The 26,660-nt window shown below is 38.6% G+C and overlaps 1 protein-coding gene across 1 annotated transcript in view; it reads right to left on the bottom strand.

Moving 5' to 3' along the window:
- Positions 1-26,660, bottom strand: part of PRKCA (protein kinase C alpha) — a 219,713-nt gene that overhangs the window by 21,632 nt on the left and 171,421 nt on the right. The window contains exons 9-13 of the mRNA XM_063293481.1: positions 10,448-10,591; positions 5,587-5,760; positions 4,662-4,753; positions 2,743-2,805; positions 1,557-1,695 (exon numbers count right to left, since the gene is read on the bottom strand). Of these exons, the coding sequence (XP_063149551.1) occupies positions 1,557-1,695; positions 2,743-2,805; positions 4,662-4,753; positions 5,587-5,760; positions 10,448-10,591 (612 nt within the window). The remainder of the gene's footprint in view (positions 1-1,556; positions 1,696-2,742; positions 2,806-4,661; positions 4,754-5,586; positions 5,761-10,447; positions 10,592-26,660) is intronic.

Below are 26,660 nucleotides of genomic sequence, written 5' to 3'. Positions count from 1 at the left end.
TCACTGAGAGAGGCCCTGCTGACAGTCCCCTCCCCTTGTGAGCTCTGGGGGCAAACGTGAGACAGCTGCAGTAGCCCTCGCCCTACAGAATACTGTCCTCTCCAGAAGGACACTGCAGCCCCTGCCTTGCTGCAGTTCTTGAAACAAGTTAAAGCTGTTTCACTTCAATGTGCTTCTGGTCCAGCGGACTGAGTGCGGTCGCCTATTTGGGGCTGAGGGGTACTTATGTGGTTATTCTTTGTTTCTGATACTGTTGGGAGTTAGTTCTTTCTTACTACGTGTTTCTTCTTTATTTCTTTTCTTTTGGCTTGGTTATGAATCCTGCCCCAATTCTTTTGGAATCAGGGCAGATTGTAAGTGCTGTAAAATAAACAAGCAAATACATTATAAGGGTTAAGCCAAGGATTTTACCGCAAAATGGTTTGGGTAAAATGCTCGTTCTAGGCACAAAGTTTCAATGGAAATTCATAGGTAGAGTCAGGCAATCAGATTCTGAGTTTTATCAAAAATATTATTAAAATGCTCATTATGACAGAAGAAATGAAAATCCATTTACTATACAATAGCAGCAGAATTTCACAACAAGTGAATATTAATACTAAGCTACTGCTCTTTTCTGAGACTCCAAAGAGACTTTAAAAAATACTATAAACTAGCATATTTTATGTGGATTTTCATTTATATTTTAGTTCCAAATATAAACAAATGCAGAAAATTAGTTGATTAGGGAATTAGTTAACTAATTCATAAGACTGAGCAGTATGTGCTATTCAAGGCACTAATTGCAAGAACGTGTATTTCGAAGCACGAGTAACTGGGAAGCTGATTTATTCTCTTTCTGGCTGTAAAGAGAACAGAATGGAAAGCTAAGGATTGGAGAAGAAGGAATTTTCATTCGTTGGCTTTGCAATACTGGAAGCTGAAGAGTCTGGATATATCATGTATATTTAAAATTAATCATGATATGGATTTACTTCCCTCTAAAGAATGAACCTGGATGACACTAATTTAAGGTACAATGAGATGAGGACAGATTTTACCCTGGGGTCTGTAGCCACTGCTATCAAATATTTCCTTTTGTCACAGACTTGGACATAAGCACTCAGTACAAACTGTGATGACAGAAAAAAATGATGAATACATCATGATCTCATGATGCAAACTGCAGCCTTTCATATCTTCATGCATCCTAATATCAGACACAAGTACGTAAGCCAGAGGTTGCATTTCAATGTCACGACAGAGGTTTCCTCCTTTGCCACCACCTTTATCCTCCTACAGATGCCTATAGAGTTATCTAAGAATGGGCTTAAGCGGTAAGTGTAGAGGGACAATAATTTCATCCAGCTCCCCATCATTTTTCCTTACTGACTGTAGAGCAGCAGGAAACCTGGGTTTGTGTAGTTTATCAACATTTATCATCTTTCTCATTTCCATCATCAACAGTGAATAATCAAGTTAGAAAATCTAGCACTGGGAGATTGTTCAAAGGTACATTACACATTTCTTCTGGAAGAATTATGTTCATGGTGCATAATATCTCAAACAATAAATACCTCTGGTGCAATATAATCTGGAGTCCCACAGAAGGTCCTTGTTGACACTCCTTCACTCATATTCTCCTTGCACATGCCAAAGTCTGCAATCTTAATATGTCCTTCAGAATCCAACATTACATTATCTAATTTCAGATCTCTATAAAAAATCACAGCAATTTAGAATATTAAACATCAGCTGTCAGAAATGCTGATGGTAGTCTCATTACAAGAAATAACTTAGAACCAGGATAGCATAAAGACCGTATTTTCCTATGCAAACTTGGTCACCTGTTGAGAAGGTCTGCAGACAACTTATTTGTATGTGCCAAGGGAGATGTCTGGGGGTACAATGGAGCATTTTGCCACTGTGTTGCTTACATAACCATACAAATCAAACTGTATGTCAAGTACCCCTGTACAGTACTGCATATAAACAGGGAGCAAACCCCACACTCACTAGCATTGATGACGTTACCTAGTTGGGTAATGAAACGTCTGCAAGCAAACAACCAAACTCAGAGAGCATCAAAGACTCCACAGTTCAACTCTGAGCTACAGATACTCTCTTCCATTGTATAGCTTAAAGCAAACACCACAACACTCTCTTCCTATTGATACACCTTGGGCAAATCCTGTTCAGAGCCCCTTCCTTGGGTGAAGTCAGATTTGGGATTCATTGGACAGGCTTTGGGGTCCAAATGTCTATGGAACAGGCTTCATGGTCAAGCATACTAGTCCATGAAAGTAAACCATAAAGCTATGCTTTTGTTTTGCTACTGTTTGTTATTGCTGCAAGACTGCTGCTTTTTGGTATTTCACTTCTACATCTCTTGTGATGATACTTTATTTAAATGTATAAAATACAACTCAAATCTTTGACTTGATTGCTGTATAATTCAATGATTTTATAGGATCTATTGAGAACAAATAGACTGATTTAGGTGCATTTCTGTGTCTTATAATGCTTAAACAAAAAAAGTTTTTAGATGTTTTGCAAATCTTATAGCACTGAAGACTTCTGTTAGGGGTACCAAGGTGAATAAGCAACTGTAAATAAAAATAAATATTTTTAATGTGTTCTGTTAATTGGGAATACAATTGTTCCCAGTTCAGTGGTTTTTTTCCCCCACCTTTCCCCATAAACACTGCTTTTTTAATAACCTGTGACAAAACTTGTATTGTTACACAAAGCTGCTATACTTACCGATAAACAATTCCTTTCTTATGGAGAAAAAAAAGGCCCACTGAGATCTCTGCTGCATAGAACCTGACAAAAAAAAACTCATGCTAATCAAAGGATCTTTACCTGCATCTGCAAGTTTTGAAACACCTACAACCATCCATTCAGAAATGTTCTTTTACACCATTGGACCTGACTGAGTAAGAATGTGAGGACTGGTTCTCTCCCTCCATCAAGTTCCCACTGGTAGATTCATCTACACTATAAAGTTTAGAGGCTGATGGCTGGTATTGAACAGTCAGCCCTGCATGATTATAAAATCCTGATTGCCCTGGATTCTAGGTTGCAAGGAAAACCTTCCCCAAGAGATCAACCCCCTGGTGTAAATGTTCGCATTGCAGAATGTGGAGGAAGATGAGCATACCTCCACAGAGTCATCTCATTGGGCAAGAGCAAGGATGCTCACACAGGATTATGGGACAAGATTAATACAATGGCTGCAAGCCACAGAAGACTACATTAATGCCGTGACTCAGTGTTCTGTTATTTACAAGAGAGGGTTCTGATATTACTTTTTCTGTCTGTATGCGGAATTTTGTGATTTATTAAAACATCTGCCTCCATATTATGCCTAGGGCTGGATTTTAGGGCAAAAATCCAGGGCTGTGCAGTCAAGGTGGTCTCCAAATGACATCTTGTAGCATGGCAGGTGATGGAGACAGCAAAGAGGCTCACCATCAATACTCCAGGAATGACAATACTGGTGCAAGTTTCTTTTTCCTGTTCTTATTTTTAAAAGTGTTTTTTTATAGTCAAGGGCAACCAACTAAACATACAAATAGTTACAGATATTCAGTTTATTATTTATTTATCGCATTTCTTCACTGCTCATCTCAGTAATGACTCTGGGCGGTTTACAAGAGAAATTATGTTGAGATGTGTAATCCTAACTCCAGTAAAGCCTGCAAAACCTTAAATTCAAAATCTAAAATTGCCTAGCCACATGGCTAACTTATAGTAATGTCTTCTACAGATAGACAAGGAACAGAGTGAAGATATTTTGCTACAGCCAGCCAACACCCAAACCAGCCTCCTTCTGAGCAACTTCAGGCAAATTATACTTTCTTTTCTTTCTAAATATTGGAAGTCTCCAACTTATTCAATACTTTGAGGCAGTGATTACCCCTCCTCCTCCCCTACCCCAGTTTATGGTTTGGAGTTTCAGCAAGCAAGAGAAACAAGTCTCCTCCACCCAAAAGGTCATGATGCAACATCAGTGCCTTGTGAAGCAGGCTCTAAACTCTAGAGCTTGACCATTACATTTTTAAAGAGGGCTCAAGGAGGTGTATATATATCATGAAGTCCAGAGTTGCTGATAAGATGGTAGGGTAAGGACATCCCCAATCCATGGTGGCTCCCTGCAGTACTACTTTGTTTTGTTCCCTCCTACTTCCTCTGGCAAGTTACCAAGAGCTCATCCAAGACAGGTTTATAACCTTTTTTCTCCTCCTTTATGACAAGGCATTATTAATATCAGGCAAGAATTGAAGAGAACCCTAGCACACTATTAGTTTGCTCTTGGACAATCCGTACAGCACGTAGTGCCACATCACTTGTTTCTAAAATGCTTGTGATTCACACTAAACCTTATTTACTCAATGATTCATACATAATACAATAACGTAAGAAATGTAGCTCCTTTCAAAATGTTTACTAGATTAATTATATGAAATTAATAGAAACCATGCTAAGATTTAATTCTTCTGAGTAGTTTTAAGCCTATGCAATATTGATACGTTTTTGAAGCTAGCCTTACTGTGAAACTGTGTCAATTACACACAAACTAGAAAATGTAAGTGGGGTGGGGAATGAAAAGATGCATATTCCTAAAACATAAAATTTAATGACAAATTTGATTTAAAATCAACAGAAAAGGCACTCACACTGCTTGGGGCTCCTTAAATTTTCCTACTTGCTGAATATGATACATGAGGTCACCACCATTGACATACTCCATGACAAAGTACAGGCGATCCTAGTAGACAATATGAAACCAACGAATATGTCAGGCAGTGGACTTGCCACTCAGGAATTGTTAGTACAGAAGACTGGGGAAAGAGTCTTAAGTGCACTTACATAATTAGAAAATAGTCACATGAATTACCAAATAATAAAAGCAATTATAGGTCTAATTAGATCAACTTCGAAGCTATGTTCTATATACAGGTGCATATTTGATCTTCCTTCTTTTTATAGCAGCAGTTGGTATTACTAACTACATCAATAAGATGAGGTGGATTCCCCTCCCACTCAAAAAAAAAAAACTTTAAAGATAAAGTATGAACAAGTCAAATTGCTTAATTCTGAACATTCCACCTCTTTCCTTAGATACATAGTACTGGCTACCAATGGAAGCATATTTACTAGAAATTTACATCCGAAGAATCTTGCTTTCTAGGATGTGATTCCAGCATCCTCATTTAAAGAACCTATGGCCAACCTAAATGTCATGTATACAAGTAATATTCATTCTCTTTGTTCCTCCCTCTGTTAAGCTGCTATTTTCCTTTCACTATTAAGAAATGCAAATAGTAGCTTTGGAGACGGACTTTTGTCAGGATGATGGCAGGAGTTTAGCTGTTCAACTCCTCCTTCCCATTCTCCATGCTCTGCAACTAACCTACATTTTTCCATTTTAAACACTGTCCTTATTTCTGCTGACACATAAATATATCAGCTGAGAGGACTATATTATTCACCACCCCACTCCCACTTTCATTCAAACAGCTCAAAAGCTCTGTGAAGTCAGTACCGCAAATTCTATGTGTGATATAACTCATACCACAGGGATGATGTATGAACACATACCACAGTCTGGAAGCAAGAGTGAAGGTATGTTAAGAAAGGAGGTTTGTCCATCAAAGCTAGAACCCGCTTTTCAACCATGGTACACTCCACATCATCATCTTGAATCACCACGTCTTTTTTCAATATTTTGACTGCATACAGTTCTTCTGTTCCCTTTCGTTCTGCTAGCATCACCTGAGCAAAAATAAAGAGAGGGTGAATATTTTGCTGCCTACAGACTATGAGTAATTTCTTATCAGAAATATGGAAAAGCGTTTCTAGTAATTCAGTTCCCTACAGAAGTTCATTAACTTGCACAGTCTCTAAGAAATCCGTTGTTTTTTCAATGCAACTCTCCCATTTCTTATGTAAAAACTATTGAAGACTAATTATTTGAGCAGTTCATAAAAGGATGACAAAGGCCCTAAAATTGATCAAGCCTGCACTGCCTCTTCCTGCATGTGGATCCTAGAGGCCACATTGTTTTCAGAGGAACTTGGGAAATGAAGTGGCAGAAGAAATACCTAGAGTGTTACTGAAGATGAACAGCAAAACTGATTGAACACAGGTCTAAGAACCTTTATTAAGGATCACACAGTGGCAATAAAAGCAGCAAAATGCAACTATTTTTCCATTCTTATTGTATCCATGGATTGTTGTCCAGTGGCTTTCTTAGGGAGGGATTGGTCAGATGACCATCTGAAGGACTGCTATGAGGACTATTTGAGGCATCTGCAGATAAAGTTCCTTAGATTTGCTCTGGGTTGGACTCCAACTGTTCAGGTTGTGGTATGGATCTTTCAAGGTTATCCGGAAAGAGTTTGTGCCCATTGGCCATGAGGAAATTAACAGGGATCTCAAAGCCATTATGGTGGCCACCAGCATGTTAGATTCATGTCCTTCCTGGCCAAGGCCTCCTAGGAAGTGATCTGTAGGCGGGTCTAAGCAGTGGTGAGAGAGCAGAAGTTCTACCTCTGGTTAAGGAGGCAGTTGTCTGCCCCTTTCTCAAGAAGCCAACTATAGTGTTGGATAATTTTTTATCTGTCTCCAACCTTCTCTTTCTGGGGAAGGTTGTTGAGAAGGTGGTCGCCCTGCAGCTTCAGAGAACTTTGGAGGAAATGGATTGTAAGGACCACTTCAATGTAGTTTCAAACCAGGATATAGCACTAAGATGGCATCAGTTGCACTTTTCAGTGACCTGCAGCTGGTTCAGAATGGGGGAAGTGTGTCCTTCCTGGTCCTCCTTGATCTCTCAGCGACCTTCAATACCATTGATCATGGTAACCTTTTGGACTGGCTCAGGGGGTTGGGGATGGGAGGCATGATGTTACAATGGTTCTCCTCTTTCCTCCAGGGTCAGTCTCAGACAATGTTGATGGGGAAGAGAGGTCCAGCCCTCAGCCTCTACTCTGAGGGGAAGTATCTCAGGGATTTGTTCTGTTCCTGCTCCTGTTTAACATCTACATGAGGCTTCTGGATGAGGTCACCGGTCACTGTGGGGATAGATATAATCACTATGCAGATCATACCCAGTTATAGATCTCAACCCTTGGCTATCCAAGGTCTGGGTCCCATTTCTTAAACACTGTCTTCTGGTGAGACCCAGGATATATGTCTTTTCTGTCACTGCACCTGTCCTCTGGAACAGCACTCTCCATGAGATTTGGATAGCCTCAACCCTACCTGCCTTTTGAAAGGCTTTTAAGACCTGGCTTTCCCCTCAGGTATTGGGTCAGGAGATGTTGTGCCTATACTGATTATTTTGGTTGTTTTGGGTTGTACAAAGTTACCTTGTGTGTGATATGTTTTATTAGTTTTTTTTAATTTCTTAATGGTCTTTTACTGGTTTTTAAAAAAAATATTGTTATCTATTTCGATACTTTTTTCCTCTTTTATCTCCATTTTATATACTGGCTAAAGGCTGTAATAAAATTGATCAACGGTTGTTAAGTTTTATTTTTATTTTGTATGCTGCCCTGAGGTGCACATGATTGGGTGGCTATATAGATTTAAAAAATGAATAAATAAATAAGCCAATCATCTCTCCTGTTTGTTTCTTGATGTAAAGATTACATATTATTTAATGGATTATAATTAAGAAGCACAAAACAGCCCCTTTTGTGGAAAACAAGTTTCACAACTCCTCATTTTATCACACCTCCATCAAAGCACAAATTATGATAAATCATTAGCAGCTAGACTAGTTTTGCCTAATTTGCAAATTCTAATTTTAACCATTAAAACACGTGGTTGCTTAAAGATAGGGCAAGATTTTTCTTGGAAGGCTAGTAGTCTCGTTGCCAGCTGCTTGTGGAATCTCTGTAGCTTCAGAAAACAACATGTAATATGCTCTCCACATTGCATAATGCTTTCAAAGCAGTATTTACTTGACTCTCAAATCGTACAGAAGCTTGATCCTGAAATGGCAAGTTCAATTATGTTGACACTAAATCTTATATGTATCCACTCCGAATGAAACCCCATGGAATCCAATGAGGCTAACCCCTCATGTAAGCAAATTAAGATTGTAGGCAAATACTGGAGTGCAACTTTGTTAACAGGAGCATCTAAAGGAATTATTAACAAATCTGCTACGTCTCTGACATTTCTCCTTTTCAGATTCAAAACGAAGTAATAGAATCATTGGATTGGAAGAGACTTTGGAGGCCCTCTAGTGCAATTTTAGATCATCCTAGTCAAATGGCTGTCCAATCTTTGTCTGAAAACCTCCAGTGACGGGTGCACCCATGACTTCAGGAAGCAGGCTTTTCAGTGCTTGATTCCTCTCCCAGTCAGGATATTCCTCTTGGTTTTAAGTTTGTGTCTCTCTCTGTAAAGCTTCCACCTGCAGGGTCTTTCCCACCCTCAGGGCCGGTGGAGAGTACGTCCAGTCCTTCCCTGCAACAGCCCTTCAAGTATTGGAAGACTGCTATCATGTCCCCCTTAGTTTTCTTTTCTTTATGTGAAACATACCCACTTCTTTTAACTGATCTTCACAGGATTTAGACTCCAAGCCTCTCACCATCTTTGTTGTTCTTCTCAGCACTTTCTCAAGTTCCTCAGCTTCCTTCTTACATTATGGCAATTAAAACTGGACACAATATTACAGGTGTGCTCCGACCAACGCAGCACAGAGCATTACTATCACTTCCTGTGATCTTGACACTATACCTCCGCTGATGCAGCCCAAGATTGCACTGACTCTTTTGGCAGCTTCAGCACACTGCTGGCTTATGCTTAATCTGTGGCCTGCCGGGACACCCAGATCCTTCTCACGTGTACTAGTGCTAAGACAGCTATCAACTATTTTGTACCTTGGCATTTGGTTTTTCCTACCTAAGTGCAGAACCTTCTATTTCTCACCAGTGCATTGACATTTCTGTAAATAATTTACTGGGTGATCTGCATTTCCAATTTTCATTTAAATAATTCATGCCACATTTCCCCAAGCATTTTGGTAGATGCGACTACTGCTCAATACAGTAGACTCTCAGTTAACCGGCACCCATGGGGACTGATGGGTGCCGGATAAATGTAGTTTCTGGTTGCTTGAGAGTTACTATACTAATACCCACCAGATGGCAACAGAGAGATACAGATTTTTTTCCCGGTTGCTTGAGAGTGCCAGTTGAGTGCCAGTTCGATTTTTCTGCCCGTTGCTTGAGAGTGCCAGTTGCTTGAGTTCTGGTTAACTGAGAGTCTACTGTACTTGTTAAGTTTGAGTTAAGTCAAATACACAGCAAACTTGTAAAAAAGCAATTTTGACCTAGCCCATTGTTCTTTGAGTCCAAAGAGTGCCCCCCCCATTTGTCTCTAATTCTTGTTAGTTCAGTCTCCCTAAAAACAAGATATAAGATAGTATGAAATTACGCCCTCACTCACAAATCTTGACCCTTAGTTTGTTCTGCATAATGGACAATTTGGGGTCAAGATACAATCTGACTCCAGATCAAACTGATTACAAAGCCTGGGGCTGGCCTTCTTTTAAAGTAAAAGATGGTTTTATTCTGTTGCTTCAGTCATATGGAAGTTGGATCATCACTGTAGATGACTTTCTGACTGTCAGTAGATTGCATGTACTAATCTGTGTCTGAAATACCCAAGTTTCTATTCAAACATGGATAGACCTTGATTTTTGCAAGTGTACAATTTGATATATTGTCCTCAAATAAATTTTTAGGCAACCACTCATTGTTAGCTAAAATACCATATGATTTAAGCTACCATTGCTTGATTATAATTACATCTGATTCAGTATAAATAAAAGTTTTGAACTATCTTCCATAACAAGCTAGTCTCTAATCAAAGCAATTAGAGCACTGAAGATGTTGCCTAGTCAGGCAATGAAACGTCTGCAAGAAAACAACAAGGCTCAGAGAGCACCAGGGACTGCAAAGCTAGTCTCTTCCCTCAGGAAATGTTGGCAACCTGGAACTGTGGTGGGATCCTTTACACATGATGAGGAACTCCCACTTAAGATATTTCTGCCATGAAATGTCAAGCCTTACAATCAAAACTTCACTTTATTTTAAAGATACAAATACGTTACTGCATTTAAAATATGAATGTACTGCTGATCTTCTGTTTCAAATCAGAAATTATAGATTTGGGAATGGTATGAAAGAGTTTTCATTATTTCTAACTTTTCGTTGAGCTTACCCTATGTTACTGTGAGCACAAGGAGCATATACACAAGAACTTTGGGAGTGTTTTGGGGTGTACATTGTCCAGGGTTTTGGTGCCAGTTTAGTTTATCTTTCTTTTCCCTTTTTCAAGAATCAGAAGCACTGCATCCCTCCCTTATTTCCTTCTTGTTATTTGTATACATGTTTTAGAAACCACGTTGTTTAAAAGAACCTTGCGAATTATCAGTACTTCTTACCTTCCCAAAACTCCCTTTTCCAAGCACCATTAGAAAGTTGAAATCTGTTAGTTTAACCTGATCAAGATTGTTGGATGGTAAGTTACAAGTCCGGTCTTCAACTGGAGTTATAACTTTGTTAGCTGATGGACCAAGCTTGGCTTTCTAAACAAACAAACAAACAAACAAAAATTGCTATAAGACCTACAGTTTGGTTCTAGAAATGATGGAAGATCTGGATGAGTTTGAAGGTTTGTACTTTCAGAAGATACTTCACAATAAATAGTGAACAAACACAAATTATGGTTATTGTTGAAGTGATATGAATAGTAGAGAAATAGAAGCAACACCTTTTTTGGGGTTAACAGAACAAAGTCCAAACAACGTAAGTCATTACTTTCATGCTAAAAATTCAAAAGTCAATTGCCTTTTTTTCTTTTCAATCATGAACAGTGTTCATAGTAAAATGCAGGGCTTATATGATCCTAGGTACTTCCACCTGTTCAGATGTAAGAGCCCCATTCAGTTTAATATATTTTATTCTCAGGCAACTGGGAATAGGATGGCAGCTTGAATGCAATAATATGCTAAACATTTTAAATGTTCTAGCTGAAATTCACACTTTGTAGAAGCATCATTTTATCAGTTTGTAATGCTTCTTTAAAAAGAAAAACGTTGTTAACTGAATAGTGTATTGTATAAATCATTGCCACTTTCCAAGCATCATAATTTATTTCTAATCAAATGCTGATTTCAGTGTAAAACATTATTGCATTCAAAGCCTTTTGGTAAGGGTTTTATGGCTTGCAGAGGCATACATTGGAATAACTAAAACAGCAATCCTTTATATAAAATGTTTTTCAATCCATTATTTACAGTCAGACATAAGTCTAAGATACATGCCATATCATCATTTCAGCACTATTGTGCAGATGTTTTAATATACATGTAGAAAGCTGTCAGCTTCTAAAAAAGTTCTCTAAAAAAACAGGCACGTACAGTAGGATATTGGGAGTTGGGAAACATTTGTGCTGTTTTCATGGTAACATTCTCCTCAGGCCTCCCCCACAACCACCCACGGTAAACCGTGGAGACACATGAAGTCCACCAAAACACACTTCAGGGCTTATTGCGGGGTGGCCGTGGGGAAGATCTTGGCATGTCTTAAGTGATGTACCAGTATTAAACAATCATTTGATTAAAGAAAGAAGACTGCAAATGTTGACAATTGAGTTGGAGCAAAAAACTCCAAAATTATAAAAATTATGTTAAGAATTCATACAACATTGTCCATCACCAGGAAGGATGGTGGGTAGGAGAGTTTCAAAGCAGCTACACTAGGTCAGATTTCAAGCAACTCGGCTGCTTCATAACTTCCAGGAATGGATCCAGAAGGGGCCTTGCTCTTCAATGATATGTCTTGTTGAGTGAATTGCATAGAATAGTAACTGCAATATATCATTAGAAGCATTAGATTGTTTATCAAGAAATGTTTTGAAATGCATAATGTAAATATGTAAAGTCCAGAAATATACTGCAAAACTTACTATTGGAAGTTAAAGAATGTCCCCTAAAAGGCATTTGCATGCATTCAGTTCTGTGTTGCCAAAGTGAGCATGATTTGCCCAAATGTATAAAAAATGATTTAGAATCACAGGACTGCATTTGAAATAACCTATTTCAGATTTGGTAAAAGTATCAAGTGTTGTATTGCTTATGGCCTCCAGTGATGAATGCTGTGTGCAAAACCATGCTAACTGAAATGATCAAGGGCTATCTGACAGCCCTTTGAAATGGGGCAAAATTGTATTTATATCTGTATTGGAGAAATCAGAAACTATCTTTCGTTTCTTCACTTTTATAGTTTCTTCTTTGTTCTTTAGCCATCTTTTCTTGCTTTCGTATATTTTTATACTGTATTTTAATTATATATATTGAAATTGAATAAAGTGCTTCTTAAAAAAAAAATAATAAAAAAGAAATGGGGCAAAATATCTGCAATATTCAATAATGTCCATTTTAACATTAGGGACTTGAAGTGCTGATACAATGTGATACTATATAACCTGCAATTTTTCTCTTTCTGTCATTTCAAGGGGATATAACATGTCCATTTCCCAAGGTTGGTGATCCACTGCCAAGGAGGAAAAATGCCCCACATTACTTGAGATTTTACAGAACGATTAGCAAACTTTAGTTTCCACTTTGGGACAGCTGAACACCACTGTCCAAGGCATACATCTCACCTAAACCATATACTTGTTACTCTGTGTTACTATGAAATAAAATATCATAACCCATCGAATTACTGACATATTCAAGGCAAATGCAGGGATATGAAATGTTACTCAATACACAAACAATTACACATTCTCATTTTTAGGAAATAAAATATTGTAATTATTTTATTGTAGCATGTAGTGCATATTTTTCCAGTCTTAAAAGATTTATAGTTTTAATTAAATTACTGTTTAAAAGTCAAAAACTAATTTCTGGGAACAATTTTACACTATCTCCACAAAGCAGCATGTAACACTTGGTAATTATATTATGCTTATTTGTTGGGGGATTCCCCCCACCTGCCACCCCTGCTATTGGTTTCAAAAGCACTTATTTCAGATAATGGCCATAAATAATCTGCTCATTGTTCTACAACTACAGGAATCCAAAGTATTGGATCCCAGAAGGCATGTATCCTTCAGCCATGGTTTCTAACAAGGACGGATGGCTTACATATCCAGAAAAACCTATCCCCCTAAAAAAAAAGGGGGGGAGGTGAGTTTTGCAAATTTTGATTACATTCCAGAAGAATTAACATGCTGCATGTTTATTGAAGGCATGCATAAAGGCAGAAGAAAATAATTCCAACTGAGAAACAGGAAGTTGAAAGGGAACCTTTTTAATAGGCAGCAAATAGGCAGCAACAGAATCAAATTCTCAGGAAAAATGCCCATTCAGTTTAATAGTATTAATTGGGACAAAACAACATAGAAAAAAAAGAAGTTTAATTTCTAATCTTTCTCAGCAAGTCTAAGAAGAAAGCAGGATGTGAAACAGACTTTAAGACCAGTGCAATAATAGATGAAGATTCTAATATATAACTTCATGAAAAAAAATATTTTTTTTTAAGTTTTCAAACTAAGGTAATACTGGTTAATTTCTCCCATAGTATTGTGAAGAACACAGGGAGCCTTCAATCTTGGAATCACAATAATTTGTCATACTCTATCACAAGCCAAATTTCACCATGCAGTATGCAACACGTGCTGGATAGTTCTTCAGGCCATGCAGGACACTTACATTGTCTTAGTGAGGGGAGAAATTTTAGGTATACATTTAAAAAACTGAGAATAATATGCTTAATACAGTCAAAAACATGTTCAGCAAAAGATGCCTTCGCCCTTTGGTTTCTTACACAGGGATTTAAAAAAACAGTGAAGCAGATATAGACCAACACATCATATAAAATCCTTGTGCCGATGGTAGAATTTTCTCATAGCGTGAGTGCTAGTTGAGTAGAACCTATTAGCATTGCTATTTTCCTCTATTCTTCTGTAAAACACAGAAGGGGCTTAAGTTCATCTCTGCCCCTTTTCAGCCCACAAGACCCCATGCTTTGTTTCAAGCCAATGCACTTTCATTAGATACCAGGACTTGCTTTTGTTAGCACTGGTTTAACTTTTCATTTAGTGTAAGCCAAAACAGATTAGCATCATATATCAAGCTGTCCACGAGACAGCTACATGAATTTCTGCTTCGCTTCTGTAACACTATTAGGCCCCGTTTTGCATTCTTCACTACAGGCATTAATATTTCTTAGTAAATTCAAACAAAAATACCACACAAAATCTTATCTTGCAAACGGAAAGCCTAGATTTTTTTAAAAATGAAAATTAGTTGCACTGAGAGAAGGAAAAAACAAGACATGCATGTAATCTTACTTTCTTTGGTTTGGACGCACCTTATCTTGGACCTTTCTTTTACCCTGTAACCACAGGCAAGACACACTTTATACATTTTCAACTCTAGGATATAAACAAAATAACTATATTGGTAGAAACAAACTCAAGCTCACTTCTAGCTACTATAATTAGACAGGCCACTTCATCATGGCTGTTTCTCCACTGTGCTACTTGGAAACCCTGCGTAATTCACATATCCCTTTATTTGGAACTGATGGGAAACTGATGTAAAGAGAAATGTCAGTACATCCTATTCCTGTATCTTAATATTTTGTAGAGAACCATGCAGACATACTTTCTATAGCTACAAAACCCATAGCATTATAATCGGTAAGATTAACAAGTGAAACACACTGATTGTCAAAACTTAACGTTCAACTTGTTTCTATGAGCAAACCCAATTTTTGTGTGAAAGCCACGCTAGAGGAAGTTAGCCTCTTTTCTAACTGGACACTGATCATCATCATCAACTATTTAATTTATATGCCTCCCGACTCCCAGCTCTTCCGGGCAGTTTATAATCGCTAAAAGCATTTAAGAACAGAACTCAATATAAAAAAGACAAAAAACCAGCACAAGACAGAACAATGATGGCAAAGAAAACAAACCCGGAAGGGAACTAAAAAGAAGAAAGGGGCGTCAGTCATCTTTGCCAAGGGCCTGGGTGAACAGCCAGGTCTTTAAGGCTCTTTGGAATAGCAGCAGGGTGGGAGCCATTCGAATTCCGGGGGGAACCTCATTCTTTGTCATCCTACCTACCAATTTGCTTATCTAACAGTCTCTAGAATTGGACTGTAACTATTATAGCATCTCTCCTACTGAAGTGTGAAATTTTTTCTCTATCAAAATCAGGTTTTGCCTAGAAGTAAGTTCTTCATATGGCAACATAAAGCAAGCTTATTCCATCTAACCTAAACCCCAATCGCTAAGTATATAAACATTGTCATTGAGACCCAGTGGCATCAGGCCTGATTTTATCTGACTTAGATCCAGTATGCTTAACCGGTAGGGAAAACAAGTTGTGCAAACTCCCCAATGCACCCAAATGGCTCACAACTTATGGCTGGACTGTCAAGGGCTGTACCAGTCTGTGCATGTCTTGTTAAAGACCAAGCTGCAAAGTGGGGCTCGGACTCAGAAATGGTCCAAATGCAGGTGACGTTTTGCCTCCTGAAAACCCTTAAAACATACCAAAAAACAGGCTGAAATTGTGGATCTAAGCTATATTTAAGTGGTCTTTGGAAAGCTGCAAAACGTGTCGAGCTGCATACGGGTCTACATGCTGCACTTCTTACATCCCTCAATAATTTTATCAGAATGTAAACATGACCTCTTTCATTCAAGTAAAGTACTAACTTGGTTAACTAACCAGTATTACTCAGTGCACTATTGCTTATACTAAATCAGGTCGATAGATAGTATAGAGATACAGAGATACACGCGCGTGCGCACACACACAATTTTCTTGGTTCAGTTCAAACAGTGATTGCTACCTTGTCTTCAATAATTTGAAGCTACAGCTTAATGGGGATTTCCCAAGAGCGATAACCATAATTTGCCAATGGGACATCACATCAAACAATTGTTAAAAAGGAGGGAGGAGGTGGCAGAAGAGGAGAAGGAGGTTGTACGAAAGAAAGGAAGAGGGAATATGAGACCTATATAAAAATTTAGACTGTGAGTCACTACAACAAATTGCGAATAGCAGGGAGACTACAATCTGATCTGAGAAAGCACCATAGGCTGGTTGTCATAGCAACACATTTTATATCTCTGTGGAGCTCACTAGCTTGATTTCTCTTGCCTGATATGTAGAAAGCATAAAATCTGGTTAATGCTTTTACACGTTGAACAAATGAACCTATATTTTCTGAGGAACCCTTTTACTGTATTGTTTTTATTCACTTCAGCGACATCTAGTGGCCAGAAAAATAAACGGTTTTCTTCTTCTGCAGTTGATTTTGGTAAATTCACTTAAGCGAGCTAAGCAAATTTAGGGACCTAAATAAATAGAAGTAACAGTTCTTTATAAATTACTATTTTGTTCTTAAGAAAAAATAATAGATATAATCAGCACAGGAACAAAGAAGTACAAAGCAATGCATAAATCCACAAAATTTCTTTGCATGAGGCGAAAAAGTTAAGCTTGCTTTTAATTTTAGCAGGATCATTTACATTGTGCATCCCAAGAGCAAAAACACTTTAAGAGAAGAGGCAAGTAATCAGATTTTTAAGGCTTTAAGCCAAATAAAATTACCAGTTAAGGTTCCAATGTTGACGTACAAGCTGATTGTCCTTACTTACAACTTAGGACTTGATGAATCCAGCAGGCACTTTGTTTTCATCTTTAAGTCTCAATTCCCTTTCTCTATAAATTACAAGAAAACTGAAGCTGGTATTGTGTAAACATTTAATATCAGTGCGATTACTCTTGGGGAAAAACTACACATGGTGGCACAACTGAAAGACTATAAATATTTGGGAATACATCTTGATGAGGATTTGCAGATTTAATTGAGTACCACAGCAAAGGAGTAGAATGAAAAGATTTGGGGTAAAATAAGTAAATGTGAAGAGAGTTAAGAGATACTGAATTAAACATAGAAATACCCCACTCCATCCTTATTTCTGCTTTTTTGTTATTCTATTCCTAACTGCTTACATCGCCCTCTCTGAAATTCTGCACATTACCCTTATTGAATGCTGTTTACTGAGCTGGCAAGATCTCTTCAGCCCTTGTGGATGTGAGGACAGGCTAGGACAATTTTGGAGGGGAACCGGTCTCTGAATCAGGACTCCTTTGAGGAAGGAGAAAGCAGCTTTAACTGGGATACGGTGGGATATCAGTTAAATGGCTGGATGTCATGTTCACTGTTTCAATGTGCACTGTACATCATGTTTCACATGCCATGGTGCTGACGGGTGTTTCTGTTGGGAGGGAGCTGCTGGGAAACCTTGTGCCAAGCTCTGTATCTATGTTCATTTCAATGGAATGTGGTTGGGTTATGTGCTCTGCTCAAGGACTTTTCCCGCGGACCATCAGAAGCCGTTAGGAGCACCTGGAATTGTGAGCCTGGGAAGATTCTACGCGGGGAGGGATCTCATTTGTACCGAGGGGTTTTTAGTTTGCATTTGGCGCGCTTTTCCCATTCTCAGCTTTCTTTGTGATCCTGCATACTATTCTTTAATAAATCAGATATCTTTATGAACCTGTTCATGAGTCTGATGGTGTTTTAGGATAGGCAATCATTACATAAAGCTGAAAATCAAAAAAAAGTTATACCGTTAGCTCCTACCAAGAAAAGTTCTTGTGAGGGAAAATAGTTAACGATGGCCGAGCCAACGGGTAAGAGCGGAGAACTGAACCTCACCCTGGCACCCTTGGGTTTCAGGCAGGATCCGAGTTCCAGCCCTGCGGTGGAGGAGTCCGATGATGGGAGAGAACCAGAGCCGCCGTCACCCAACAAATCGCCCGCAGAGTCGATCGCCTGGGAGGCAGTGAGAGACTTGCATCGGTTCCCGCTGACCCCAGACGTAGAGTTTACCATGGTGTCAATGGGGAGACAGCCTAACACATGGGGGGGGGGGAGGAATCTCAAACCCCTGAAAGGCTAAGAGTGGTAGAGGTAAAATTAGAATTGATGGAGTACATGCTAAGAACCTTGTATCTAGCATGGGGGGGGGGGCAGCCGAGGCACGAAGGAGATTCATTTTAGATTGACCAACAGGAGGAATGTTATGACATATGAGTAAGATGAACAGGCTCTGGGTGAAATAACCCATAGCTGAGTAACAGAAAAAAATTCCCATTGTTCTATATTACCACAGGGTGTAACAATCAAAGATGACTTTGGAATTCACCTTTGTGTATCTTGCCAAATTTTAGGAATGGTAAGTGGAGGAGAGATGCAAGTTTAATTGCTTCCTATTTACATAAGTAGAACTTAGAGCAATTCCTTTTGCCTGGGGTTGTATCTCTACCCATTAACTCAATCAAGGAAAACAGTTTAGAGTCAGAATGAAATGCTCACCCAGAATAAATCAGTAATCCCATAATGCTGTTCGTTTTATAAAAGAATGGGAAGAGAAGATTATGGCTAAAGCATAGATGGAGCTATATGGAAACCATTTGTAAGATATAAATTTATATACTACATACTGGTATATCATAATTACTTAAATATTAGGGACAGGTGTTCTAGATAAATACTTATCATTAACTAAAAGATGAATCTGTCCATTTTCTGAACCTTTTGCTGCAACTAGATATTATACATTATTTCATCACACTGATTCATTTCTTAAAGGAATAGAATGATACCTGTGGTATTTGCTGTGTTATAGCAATGTGCTACTGCCCTCATGTGGTTTTAAAAAAGCAAATGTGCTATCAAGAGAATTCAAGAAATCATTGGCCCTTGTCAGCTGACTGTAACAGAAACACACAGTAAGCATTCTCCTTTATAACTGAAATTTACTCTCCTACAATTGTACAAAAATAAGGATTGTGCAAAAATGAAGATCTCTGCATGTTTGTAACAATTCTTCAGGCAACAGAAACCAGCAGATGCTATTTCACAATGATGCCCATTACAATAATTGCAAACATTACCCTTGAAAGAAATTCACTGGCCATAAACAGAGTAATAGGTTACTACAATAATGGGTGTATTGTACTTTGCAGAAGAAGGAATTAGGTATCTGTTAATGAAATTAAATGCTTTCTTAATGTCAGTGAAAAGGAGCTTGTCCTAGCAGGTATCTGTTAAGACCAGTAGGAGAAGACAACGCTAACTCTTTTCTAAAAAGTTAACAGAAGTAAGTTTGTCAGGCTTCTAAATGTGATTCCCCCAAACCTAATGCTACTGAAATTAATATTAGATCCATCTTTCCTGGAGCTCATGATCTAAGACTGCTTTGAACAAGTTATGAAATAGCTTATTTTGGGCTTACCTTTAGCCGAGCCACTGCTAGTGACAAATTTATAGCCATGGGGATTTCTTTGGCTAACAAGGGACTTTCATGATGTGGCAGCACAGAAACATTCCCAATCCAGTCTAAGGTACTGGCAAGCCACTTCTGAAAAACGTTGCCAAGAAAACTATAGGGACTAGTCCAGGCAGTCTCCAAAAGTCAGGAGTGACTTGAAGGTGTGTGCGTGCACACACACGAACACACACACACACTTTATCTCTATAAAGCTGAAATGAATAGTGAGCATGGAATAAAACAAGGATATGTGGTGTCCCTTGGTTGTATTTTTACATAAATGCGTAAGGAATACTTGTAGTGACATTAGAGGTGTTTGGATGGAGACATAATGAACATGAAGCCTTGTACGCAGTTTATGCTGTATTATTATCTAAGAATCTGATTTATTTGCAGTGAATGTTGGATAGATGGTATGCTTCCATCAAGGTATGAAACTAAAAATTAATATACCAAAGACCAACAGTTCCTTTTGACAATGAAAATGGAGAAAACAATGCAAGTTTTACAAATGGCAAAAAATAAAACTAGTAGATGAAATTGAACATTTAGTAGAATGTTAAAGATGAGAATTTGGATGAAGAAATTTTATGATGGGAAACGCTGATAGAAAGATAGTGGGTAGTGTGGGGCTTGATACTAGTATCCAAGTTTATTGAAAGGAAGAATGACCGTGAATAAGAGCATGCTTCTACTCACTTTTTTATATGGAAGGGAGTGCTGGGTATGTCAGGAGAAACCTAAAAGTAAGTTGAATGAAGTGGAAATGGGTTACTAAAAAAGTGTGTGTGGTAGCACGAGAGAGAGAGAGAGAGAGAGAGAGAGAGAGAGAAAGAATTAATGCGTGATGAATGAATGTGTATTAAAATCAGAAATTGGTGATCTGTACAAAAGATGAACTCTGAGGTGGTATGGTTATATACAGAGAATGAAAGAGAATCAAATCACAAAACAAATGCATGAAGGAAAAGTGCACTGAGAGGAAGAGAAAGACCAAGAAAATTGTGTTTGGATGGACTTCATGAGATCCTCAAAGAGACAGAAATGAAAAATTTGAAGAATGAAGGCCATCCCATCCTAACAATCTTTAGATGTCAGGACAAGACATTAACATCATCTCCAGCCTGGCCTGGGGTAGCAATGTAAAGTTGGGTATCAATAGCATATTGATACTGATGATACTGTACTTTAAACCAATGGATGACCTCTCCCAGGGGCTTCATGTAAAAGTTAAAGGGAGAGGAGGAGGATTACAGGCACCAAATTGACCTTTCCTCTTTTATAACCACTGACTGGATCCCACCCCCAACTCCCTGCTAAGGAAGGAGTGGAACTACTGCAGAATAGTGCCTTTAATCTCCAACCTTCATGAGTGGTCCACCAGGATATCAAAGGCCGCTGAGTTGTCTAATAGGACTGGGAGGGGCACACCTGCTCCATCCAATCTTACAATATGCAAATCTAGATAGCTTAAGCATCATCTCTGTTATCAAAGAGTCTTCCCATCTTCTTTGCTTTCTTTTTAGTAATATTTACAACAGAAGTATCCTTACAAAAATGTATTGTATCAATGCAATGCTGAAAATTATTTTTTGTCACTGAACATTTGTTATTGAAAAACACCTTTAATTTTAGAGAACATTATATTAAATATCTAACATCTTCCCTTTCCATAAACAATTTAGGAAGTTTAGGTAATATGAGTAGTCCTCACTTAACAATGGTAATTGGGACTGGAATTTCCATAGCCAAGTAACGTGGTTGTAAAGTGTAATGTCATGTGACTGTGCCACTTTGCAATGGAAATTCTGGCACTTCCAGTTGTGGTTGTTAAGCAAATCCTGCACCACTGTTAAGCAAGGATGATACGTGGTTGCCATTTGCGACCTCCTGCTGGTTGACTGTTTGTAGGAAGCTAGTGAAGAAGATCACAAATGGTGATCACATGACTGTGGTATGCTGCAAAGTTGTAATTGCAAGCTGGGCACCAAGTGCCAGGATTGTGATCATGTAACTGCAGGGATGTTGCAACCGATGTAAATATGAGGACAGGTCATAAGTACCATTTGTTCGCGCTGTCATAAGTTTGAACAGTCGCTGAATGAGTAGTTGTTAAGTGGGTATGATGTATCTCTAAGAAAAAAGTTAAATAAATTAGTAATTCAGGCATTATGCAACATTTATCAGCTACATACATTGTAATTATATACCTTATGAAAAATAAATTTCATAAATAGTATATAGCTTTCTAAATGTATGACTACACAATAAATTCTGGAGGTTGTATTGGAAGTATCATTAGTGAAGAAATAAAATAAACTACTCCTGTGCTTTAAAAAATGCACCATTTCAAATTTCAAGGAAAGACAAAAGATTCAGATAAATTTATTACATTTGGCAAGCTATTTTATACCCGCTTATATAGAGAATAGCAGTTGCAACAATTTTAGAAAGCTACAATGCATCTTTAAAAAGGTGGCCAAAATGGACCAGCATATGAATTTCAGAAATAAAAAATAAAACAAGAAGGAAACTTGAATGTAAATGAATACTGGATACAAACCACCTTTAAGAAATGACTATATAAATAGCAACCCTGGGGGAAAGAAGGCAAAAAGGGAGAAAAACTGCTTTATTTCTAATGTAATAGCAGCAAAGACACTGAAGCATAGTAATCAGTAGCAATAACAAATAAAAACCAAATGTAATACAGTAATGAGGACAGCAGAATGGGAAGTCCGTAAAAATGAATTGCCAGTTGCTCTGTGCCAGGTGAAAAACAGGGGAAATGAGATAGTACCAGGAATGTCACCCTGAGGAGCAGACACAATGCAGGATAATTGCCTTAAGCAAGAAATGCATCTTTACAGCCGCTTATCCGTCTAACTGGTCATTTTCCTCTATAAGAGCATCATTTGACAGCTGGAATCATTGACCAAGATTGTGATCCCAAGCAATTACTGAGTTCTTATAGAGTATCCATAGGAGAAAAGCAGTAAGTTTAATGAGGCTTGTGTGCAAGAATAATTTGCAGATCTTTAAAGAAGAGAGAGAAATAAAGTGGTAAAAAGTGAAATTGCAGGATAATCGTTGTATAGGATTGGTGCAATGAAAGTGTCCTTACAAACAATTATCAGTTTCCTGTGCAGTTAGATAGTATTATACCATGTGCCTGCATGCGCACTCATTTGTATTTTTCACAATCACTGTAGCATACAGCTACCTAGCTGAATGATCATGCTACTTCCATTAGGCAACATTTCATGTTTGTCCATCCCTCTCATCATTCTTATTATGCCATGACATTACACTGTTCTAAAAACTACATTTATTTTATTCAGAACTGTAATTTAGGAACTGCTCAGTGCTTCTATGAATGGCAAAGCAGAGCTGGGTTTTCCAACAAATTCTGAAAGCAGCAGCCAATTAGCACTCCTATCCGAATTTGAACTTGCCAGATCCAGTTGGGACAAAATTTGTACTAGCTGAGCCACAGTTTCACCACTTTATAGAAAGACACTTTATAAACAGGAGCATTGGCTCAGAATATTTGTCTGAATTCCGTATTTGCGCTATTTGCCCAGAGACTCATCCCTGCTAGTTAGAAAATACCATGGGAACTATTATTTTATATCCAGCATAGCAGTGTGTTAACATTGTTTGCTTTTCTAAAGGGCAAAAAATTAGCATAAAGCCAGTTTGGTCTAGTGGTCAAGGTGCTGGGCTAGAAACCAGGAGACTGAGAGTTCTAGTCCCGCCTTAGGCATGAAAGCCGGCTGGGTGACCTTGGGCCAGTCTCTTTCTCTCAGCCCAACTCACCTCACAGGGTTGTTGTTGTGGGGAAAATAGGAGGAGGAAGGAGTATTATGTGTGTTCGCCACCTTGAGTTATTTATAAAAAATAATAAAGGTGGGATAAAAATTAAATAAAAAAATAAAAAAATAGACATTTATAATAGCTGAGACATCCATCCCTTTTGAGAAAGGGATAAATAAATTAAAATTTTATTTTTTCCTTATTTATAACCAATATATATAGTAATACAACAATCTTCTGGCCTCTAACACAAAACGGTAGTGAGATGCTCTATCTTAAACTAGGTAGCAAAGTAGAAGCAAACTATGTACACGGAGAGGGACCCTAAGCAAAACTATCGCTTCTTTGCCCATCTTTTGGCCATTACCTTTCCTGATGTTTCAGTGTGAAATCCCTATTAGTCTGGTCTTAGGTTCTCAAAAATTGGAGCTCTTCACCAAAGGCCATCGTCTGGCTGGGCACAAGCAAGACCACATCCTAAAAGGTCTTCAAGGCAGATGACTGGTCTTGGCTTCCTTGCTGACTACATTTAAAGGACTCATAGTTCCCAGGGATTAAGTCTATGAGTAATGTTGAGGTTTTCCTACTAACGATTAAGACTGCTATTGTACCTAATCATTTTGGCCGGGTGAAGAGGTTGTATTTGATTGTCTCCTCTCACGTGCTTCATGCAAATTGCCTGGGGGGAGGAAACCTGCCCGGACTTGTTCTTACTTCCTCTTTTTTCTCTCTGCCGATATGTAGCAAGCCAGACTTGCTCTCAATGAGAGCTAAGTCCTTTAAATATGTTTTGTTTTTGTTTTGCTTTCTGTAAATAAATTATTTTTATAGAAATGCCTGGTGTGTGTGACTTTTCTGATCTCTCCTGGGCTAAAGGCTTTCCCAGCATTCTGCCAACAAGTAATTCTCCGTAACACTCTGCAAAGCCCTGATTCAGTCCAGCCAGTGTATGAGGAGTTCATGCTTTTACATGATTAATTCTGCATTCTGTTTTATGATTCAAAACGACCGTAAGAGCATGGGCTTTATATTATTGAGTGTGCATACAGATCTTTAAAAAATGAGAACAAATATAACCATTGTCTGTATAAAGTCTCTCTGTTATGTTCATTATATAGATGAAGATATAAAGCTGATATTTTCAGTTCAAGGAAAGTACATTCTGGCCTCTGGGATCAGGAGGGACTAGGGGGCAGAACGGCTGCACCGTCTGGATCCAGAAATAATATAATCAAAAAAGGAAAAAGAACCTGAAGTATCAATTGGTCAAAGAGGAGAAAAAACAAAACAAACAAAAAAGAACAAAACATAGTTGCAGTGAGCTTGCTTCTGTTACCCCCTGCCCGGGGGAGTGGGAGCAAGCATACTCTTCCATCTGCTATTCCAGATTACCCTAGAAATGCAGATTATAAAGCAAATTCTTTTATCTTTGATAATTGCCAAGGAATAGTGAGCTTCCAGGAAGTTCAAGATGCCATACAGTAGGAACAAATAATAGTCTAAAAATAACATGTCTCTTGAGAAATCTGCTGGTAGTTCTATCTTCTCATATTCCTTGGTTTATTCCTTAATACAAAATCAAGCTATTAAATAACCTTTGAAAAAACTTTTGTGATTGTTCACTTCAAGCCAAAAAGTGACATGAAAGTCAAGCATATAAAAATAAAATACAAGGTTTTCCAAATAAAAGTAGCTGTCTGTCAGCACCTGCTCATTCAAGCATTCACACAAACAGTCAAGAAACTGGATTTCTTTGAACTGTTTTATTGAAGCGTAATGAACAGTACAGAAGGCAAGCTGCAAATAAAGACTTCCCGCCAAAACCTACTTTAAACTACATTCCCTTAGCTAGTCCCCTTTCCCACAAAGCGTGTCACTCCCCCTCCCATCCAGATGGTATTCCTGTTGTATCTCAACCTCGCGTCCTTGATGTGCTTATAGCCAAAACAACCCCTTACATTCCAACTTCACACACCCCTCCCATCTTCCTCCCATCCTGTAACTTGTGAGAATGACACGATGGGAGATGCCCTGGTAAGCGTTTCTGTGAAACCTTTGATCAGGGAATCTGACATACTGCCCCCCAAGACAGACTAAAACTTAATCAAGCAATTGTTAATCAGACTAAAACATCAGCAAGCAATTGTGAATCAAATGAAATAATCAGACTATGCAGGAGAAGGCTTAGAAGAACACTTAGCATGAAACTTTCTGGTTAATAGAGGAGCATTAACATGACATGCATTAACCCACTCAGGATCTGGAAAATGTTTCCATTGAATTAAGTACTGTAAAGTTTTGCAAAAGAAACCAGAGTCCAGAATGTCTTTAACTTTGAAATGTTGGTGGCCATCGATCATGATGGGTGGAGGGGTTACTGCAGGCTGGTGCCGCTTAGAACGTTCCAGTGCAGGTTTAAGCAAGCTGCAATGAAAAACAGGGTGAAGTCTTTTTAGGGTGGGTGGTAATTGCAATTGAACAGTCACAGAGTTAATAATCTTAGTAATGAGAAATGGTCCAATAAACTTGGGAGCAAGCTTCCTCGAAGGTTGTTGAGAGAGCAAGAATTTGGTGGAAAGGTAAACGAGCTCCCCCACTTTGAAATTCCACTCAGGGCGTCTGTGGCAGTCAGTGAACCTTTTCTGAGTCTCATGAGTGTGATCCAGCACCTGGCGGATGACAGGCCAGTTAGTGGAGATTTGCGCAGCGCAGTCTGCCACTGAAGAGTCAGGCAAGGACTGCAACTGGAGCTCAGGTATAGGAACAAAGTCCTGGCTGTAAACAATGTGGAAAGGAGAAAAGCCAGTGCTTTGGTGAACAGCATTATTATAAGCCACCTCAGCAAAAAGGAGAAGGTCTACCCAATCGTCTTGTTGAAGACTAATGTAGCAGCGTAGGAATTGCTCTAGAGTAGATTGAGCTCATTCAGTAGCTCCGTCAGTGGCTGGATGGCTAGATGAGCTGAGAGATTGTTGGACCCCAATTAATTGCAAAAATGCGCGCCAAAATTTAGAAGTAAATTGGATGCCTCTGTCAGAAATTACACATGTGGGACACACGTGAATTTTGTAGATGTGCATGAGAAAGAGCTTGGCTAATTGCTGAGCTGTCGGGATTTTAGTGCAGGATATAAAATGAGCTTGCTTAGAAAACAAGTCAATGACAGTCCAAATCACAGCTTTATTCTTACTCTCAGGTAAATTCACAATGAAATCCATGGCAATCTCCTTCCAGGGAGCCTTTGGGGAGGCCAGAGTTTGGAGCAGTCCTTGCAGTTTCCCCTTCCTCTTTGCCAGGGCACAGACGTGGCATGATGTGACATATGAGTGCACGTCAGCCCAAAGGGAGGGCCACCAAAATTGGTGTCTTACCGAGTGCAAAGTTTTGGTAAAGGCAAAATGACCTGCAGATTTACTATCATGGGAACGCTGCAAAATAGTTTTGCGAAGAGACTCATGAATGTAGAT

This window comes from Candoia aspera, chromosome 2 (assembly GCF_035149785.1).
Source record: "Candoia aspera isolate rCanAsp1 chromosome 2, rCanAsp1.hap2, whole genome shotgun sequence".
Classification (NCBI taxonomy): Eukaryota; Metazoa; Chordata; class Lepidosauria; order Squamata; family Boidae; genus Candoia; species Candoia aspera.
Note: the sequence above shows the minus strand (reverse complement) of the source record. Positions and strands in the feature narration are given on the sequence as shown.